The sequence below is a fragment of the Chelon labrosus genome (genome assembly GCF_963514085.1).
Source record: "Chelon labrosus genome assembly, chromosome: 13".
NCBI classification, from domain to species: Eukaryota; Metazoa; Chordata; class Actinopteri; order Mugiliformes; family Mugilidae; genus Chelon; species Chelon labrosus.
The window spans coordinates 18,623,492-18,629,698 of record NC_140346.1 but is presented as its reverse complement, the minus strand read 5'-3'; the positions used below and the strand labels follow the sequence as shown (position 1 = coordinate 18,629,698).

Genomic DNA, 6,207 nt, shown 5'->3' with positions numbered 1-6,207 from the left:
ACGACAAAAAAAAATATAGACACAAAATACTGGAAGAGCGCAGTCTTTAACACACATACTCAGAACACGAGTTGACAGATTTGAATGCTGTATGTTACATTCATATCATATAAACATATATGATATACCGTATTCAGTGTGTGATCATGTTTGTGTTGCTTGACAGAACCTTTGCATTTTACATTACACACAGTGAGATGACAATGGTAGTGTCATTCCAAATAAATTAATAAATAAATAAATACAGCTTGAATGGAATAGTAACAATAAGTTCATATTCTCAAATTAAGAATAATACAAATAAGAAATAAAGAAAAACAGATAATGCACAGTTAGGAAAACAGCATTTCTTTCAGAAGCATGTCCAAACTCTAATTGGTATTAAGTTTCCATGTGCACTATTTACTCTGTTAGACTGATAATCCAAGATTTCCCACAGAATCAGTTTGGTTTATCGTCACCGTCCAAAGGCCCCCTGTCTTTCCCCTGATTCCCTCAGAATACCACATTGATTAACCCTAATCTCTGTGTCAGTATCATCCTCTGACCTCACGGACGCCTCCGTTTGGCCACTTCCAGATGAGTTGCACAAGCAGGCGAGAAGAAATCCTCCACGTGTCACAAATAAAGCTAAAAAGAGTTCGTCCGTCAACTGCCGCAGAGCAAGACCTGTTTCATGGCTGTGATACTGAAGCCTTTAGACCTCATCTTCACCTTGATGTCCTCTTGAGTCTGTTTCAGTGGCGTCTTCATCAGATAGACCATCCTCCTGAAGCCTTCCTCCAGTCCCATCCCGGTGGTGCCGGAGCAGGGCTGCATGAACCAGGCCCTGCCTTCGCACGCCCGCCTCAGGTCCAGTTTCAGGCACAGTTCCTCCGGGTTCAGAGCGCCGGGGAGGTCCTGTTTGTTGGCGAGGATCACGACGGGGACTTCTTTGAGACTCTCGTACCTCAGGACCTACATGTGAAGAAAACAATGTTTGAATTGGTGTAAAACAAATGTTTTAGATGAATCAGTAAAGTAATTTTAAATTCAGTCTTAAAGTGAGATGTGTAAACAGCCTTCTAGCATCAAAACCTGCATGGTAGTCATAGTCTGCAAGGTAGACTTTAAGTTCATATACTGTCTATAAATCATAAAACTGTGTATTAAAGTGTTGCTCTTCTAAAGAATAAATTACTGTCTGATTTAATTACCCGATGGAGTTCCTTGCGGGCCTCGTCCAGCCGCTTCACGTCCGAACTGTCCACCACAAACACCAGACCGGCTGTGTCAGTGTAGTGATGCCTCCAGTGGGGCCTCATTCTCCTCTGGCCTCCCACGTCCCACACCGTCAGTCTCGGGCTGCTCCTGTCCGTGTCCAGCGTCTCCACATTGAAACCCACGGTCGGCACGGTCACTACGCTCTCGTTGTACTTCAGTTTGTAGAGCAGGGTGGTCTTTCCTGACCCGTCCAGGCCCAGCATCAGGACCTGCGCTTGTTTCTGAGACTTGGATCCAAATGCACCCATGTCCAAAGGCTGTGTGTATATCCTGAAAATTATGGCTCCGCTATCTATGGCGTCTGCTCCCAGTGGCTCTCTCTGCGCTGTCTATGTTCTTAGTATGTCCGGTCTCTTATGAAGACCAAATGGTCCCTCCCCTCTGTTGTGACAAAGATTCCTTCTGTCCCTGCGTGGCTTTCAGTAAAGCTATTTATACCCAAAGTGACGGTGCAACTAAAGGGGGGCAAAATGCTGCTCTCCGGTTACCGCGGCACGGCCAGTGGAGTCACATCACACCTGCCCCAGATCCTCATACACAACAGCAGCCAGGAAGTCCATGTTTGGTACAAGGGAAAGATCGTGTTACTGTCTGGCTGCGTGTCCGACAGCCTCTGACATCACAGCTACAGTTTGACCCCCGGCTGATGGATAAATGTAGGTTTATCTTTAGAGGGACTGTGTGTTTGCTGAACATTCAGCTTCCAGAAACCTCTCTGCAAAAAAAAGTTTCTGGGAATTTCCCAGTTGTACATTCAAACATAGTTAGAATTATTACAGTAGACAGCTTTACGTTGATATCACAGGGATAGATAATATGATATAAAAAAAACATAATTACATCTTATTTAATTTCTTATGCTGCCTGACATCTGATTCTGGACACTTAGACAATGGGTTAATTTATGGGATAATTTCATGTCACGGGGTTGTGGCTTTCCTCTGATTTGCGTTTGGATTAGAATCAGATGTTTGAGTCTGAGTGAACTTTGATCACGCAGCAGGTGGCACAGGCGGATTAAATGAAGCTTTTTAAATGTTAAATATAATTACAGTTTGATTTCGAGGGAAGCTTTTTGCTAAATTTTCTCTCCGTGTAAAAAGAAACTTTGCAGAACAACTTTTCTTCTTGACATTTAGCGGAAATAATGACACTTGTGTGTTTCGAGTTTATTTTTTGATAGGAATTTAATGAACATCTGCACACAATACAGGTGATAAAAAAGATCTTTTTTTACCCAGTGGATATAAAATGTTTAAAGGTAAATTATAAGAATAAGTGTGCCCATTCTTGAACTAGGTTGGGAATATTTTCACACTCTTCTTTGCCATGAATTTTTCTAGAGCTGTCAAATTGTGAGATCATCTCTTGTGCGGGTCCGTTTTCAGTTCCCCTGATAGATTTTCTATAGGATTCAAGTCTGGACTCTGGCTAGGAAGTTATGAAACATCAATCTATTTTGCTGAAGCTGCGTTTTTTTTTTTTTTTGTGTCAGATGTTAGATTTGTGCTTTGGCTCATTGTCACGCTGAAAGGTCAAAGTTCTTCCTTCATCCATATACTGACTGATACTTCAAGGTTTTATTGATTCCCTCCACCTTCACTAAAGCCCCAGCTCCATTTGAAGAAAAGCTGACATAAAACATGATGCTTCACAGAGGGCACTGAGTCCTTTTGTTGAAGTGTTGTTGGTATTATCATTTTTTCAAAAGTATTTCATCTTCAGTTCATAGTTTTTTGTTTTTCTTTTACAATAAAGGTACAAAAGTTCTTATGATTTCTCTTTGAACAGATGTGTATAGACTTTTTATTTCCACCTTTTGTCTGTTTTCTCTATTTTACTATCCATCACCTGCAATTTGTTTTCTTGGAAAAAACAACAACAACAACACGAAAATGTCATGATCATTTTAATGTTACATTTGTGATTTACATTTTAAAATTTCTGAATTCTTTTCTTGTACAGTTTATTAAAGTCAACAAAAACAAGTACAAATGTCACATAAACATTCTGTAATGTACATTTTTAAGGGAGAACGTGAACTGAAAAAAGCACAAACGGTTTAATCTGGCATATATATATATATATATATCTCTGCAGTTAGAACGATTCGGGAACAGGCTCGTATTAAACAGTGGCGGAGGGTGACGCTGACTAACATGAGGACAAGTATGTACATTCATCTTACAGCTTCATGTCTCTCGGAGACATTTTTCTCAGCGATGCTATTCTACGTTTGAATTAACAAGGTGGGGACGCTGAGGTCGTGCATTGTGCATGGTACTGTACAGTCGACTGCGTTACATCGAAAACCGAGAAGTAGTTTTGGCAGCAGACTTCATAACAGGAAATGGACAGTTAAAAATATAAGGCAACAATAACTCATTCAGAGGCTTGATACATTTTGAGTTACAGTTCAGACAGAAATGTAGAGCAAACAGCACGAAGGACTTTTGTCTTAGTGAAGATGACATGGAGTTAGAAGATGATGATATTATAACAGTAAATTGTCAAATTAAGTCTATTTATATCACATGTAATGTAAGAAAAGTCAGATAAAGGAATAGCATGTCAACATCTTTTAAGAGGGTTGTAAATATAACATGGTGATATTAATCTGTAAATATCACAACTCTAATTTTACAATTAAATCAATTATTATGCGTGAAAACGTTACCTTCTTTTAAATTAACAGAGTTATTGTGTCAGATAACACGTGACAAACATTATGAACTCATGATTAGCGGTTAGTCATAATGAGATGCTCTACGTTATCGCTCCATTACGTGGAAAGGTATACTCGTTTAAAGGGACATTTCATCACACTTTGACAAGCTACAATATTATCCAACAGTTATTACATTATTAGTAGTTACACAGATCCTGTTACATCGGCTTTAAAAAGTCTTATAAGTCGTCGACACTCACAACAAGACACGAGACTTCATCGGAACAGAAAGACACTCGACGAACGGAACGTGGAAAATGTGGAAACTGAAGAGAAAACAAGTCGACCATTCACACGTCAAGATTTCCCAAGTTCAACAAACGTGATCTGCTCTATTGCTGTACAGTATGAACGTATTTTAAGAAGCATCGGTATATTATTCTTTGTTCACGTGTAAATGTGAATTCACACTTAAATAACCTGACACCGTGTTAATGGACTGAACTTGCGGTGCGTCGCTTCGTCAACACGATCAGACAATGTGGAGTTAGAAAACTAAAAAGTTTAGTCGCCACTTGGACAAGGAGTCACAGACAACACATTTAAAACGATATGGAAATGAAACTCCATGTTATCACACAGTCTTTTAAATCTCTCATCAGTCGCTGGACACTGAAATGGTTGTTGACGTCCGACTTGTGTGCAGCTTTATAGCAAAAAGAAGACATCCATCATGGATTCACCTCTCACCCACTCTCTCAAACACACACACACCCACACACACACACACACACACAGACAAACAAACAAACGTGTGCAGACTCCTGGACGCACCCACAGCTGCACGAAGCTAAATCTGTTTATTTGCATAACAGTGACCCAGCTCGCAAGACGGTGTCTCAAAGATATGGCTAAGCCGAAATGAAAGACGTTTTCATTGTGTCACTTTTATAGCAGTAAAAGTAAAGGAGGGGCGGGGGACGAGGTTTGATGCATTGAAGGGCAAACTGCTGTAAATATCTGCGATAGAAATAGTTCTCGCTCAAAAGGCGTTTTTTTTTTTTTCATCATCATCTTTCATCTTATTCAAACATGATATAGATGCTGTGCTTGGTAGACACACACACACACACACAGTCTACTTCTCGCTGGCCTTGCCTTTAAACTTCACCACCATGACGGTGATGTTGTCAGGGCAGCCGCGGTAGAAGGACTGCAGGACGATGCTCTTGGCGCCAAAGTGAGGCTCGTCCAGCCGCTCCCGGATGAAGCGAACGGCCTCCTCGTTGCTGAAGGTGTCCCACAGGCCGTCTGACGCCAGGATCATGAACTCGGGCTGCAGCTTGTTCAGGTCGAAGGACATGATGTCGGGATCAGGGATGACCACGTTGAGGTTCTTCAGAGGGTAATCGCCCAGAGAACGGGACATGGCCAAGATGCCCTGGACGCGCCAGGAGCCATTGAAACTGATGAAACCACCTGAGGAGGAAAACAAATGGTTGGAAATGTGTTAAGGGAGAAGAATTATATTAAAACAGAGGAAAAGATGATTTCTACTAAACCGCTAAAATGATTTTTCTTCCTATGAGTCAACTGGCAGCACATCTGTTCATTTTTAAACAACTATGAATCCACTGTGTTCACATCAAAGAGCAAATGGCACCACGCATCAGTGTCACCGACATGCTTTCACTCACCGTCAGCCCCATCGAACAAACTGTTTGTGTTGGACACATTTCAATTCGTGTCACATCCTGCAACTACAGCTGTGTGTCCTGTGCGACTCCAGCAGATTCGCAAGCAGGGAATTGTGCTGGAAATGACTCGGATACGACAGAGACTTCCATACTAGGTCAGGATGCCTTCCCAGTTCCCAGCGAGCGGGGGCCGTAATCGGGACTTTATTAAAAACTGAGGTTGAGAGTTCAGGACCTAAAAAAGTCCCGTTATGTGTAACTTTCTATTATTAAATGGGCTGTCAGTAAAAGAAGATGACATGAGTTGTGTCTCTTTAGCTATCTGTGTTGATATAAATGTTGGTTAATGTTATAACTTCACTTAGAAACAAGTGACTTAGGCACTATGAGGTATTAACCTCAGTATTTAGCTGCTGAGGACAGACGTTAAGCTGATAAGTTAATTGATTGGCATTGAGCAATTTCTGCATTATCATATATTTAGTTGTTTTATCATATCCAATAAATTTTGAATATTTTAGTAAACGTCTTTCAGTGTTTAGGAGGCTTATTAGTCACAGATCCTCATGAGGCACCAAA

At 41.0% G+C, this 6,207-nt stretch overlaps 2 protein-coding genes across 2 annotated transcripts in view; both read right to left on the bottom strand.

Annotated features, from left to right (window-relative positions):
* Positions 1-524: 524 nt before the first annotated feature.
* Positions 525-2,011, bottom strand: LOC311498852 (ADP-ribosylation factor-like protein 14). The gene is made up of 2 exons (XM_084559617.1): positions 1,197-2,011; positions 525-957 (listed from the first exon to the last, which is right to left on the bottom strand). Exons 1-2 carry the CDS (start codon positions 1,509-1,511, stop codon positions 649-651), a joined length of 624 nt encoding a protein of 207 aa, XP_084415743.1. The 5' UTR covers positions 1,512-2,011; the 3' UTR covers positions 525-648.
* An 810-nt stretch (positions 2,012-2,821) lies between these two features.
* Positions 2,822-6,207, bottom strand: part of ppm1lb (protein phosphatase, Mg2+/Mn2+ dependent, 1Lb) — a 42,328-nt gene continuing 38,942 nt past the window's right edge. Inside the window, exon 4 of the mRNA XM_084558388.1 lies at positions 2,822-5,410. Within this exon, the coding sequence (XP_084414514.1) occupies positions 5,070-5,410 (341 nt within the window). The 3' untranslated portion in view covers positions 2,822-5,069. The remainder of the gene's footprint in view (positions 5,411-6,207) is intronic.

Bases quoted from the DNA above. Each gene is read 5' to 3' on its own strand.
- LOC311498852 (XM_084559617.1), bottom strand. From the start codon at position 1,511: ATGGGTGCATTTGGATCCAAGTCTCAGAAACAAGCGCAGGTCCTGATG. The intron at 958-1,196 runs GTAATTAAATCA...CTTCACATGTAG, and splicing joins CCCGCAAGGAACTCCATCGG to GTCCTGAGGTACGAGAGTCT.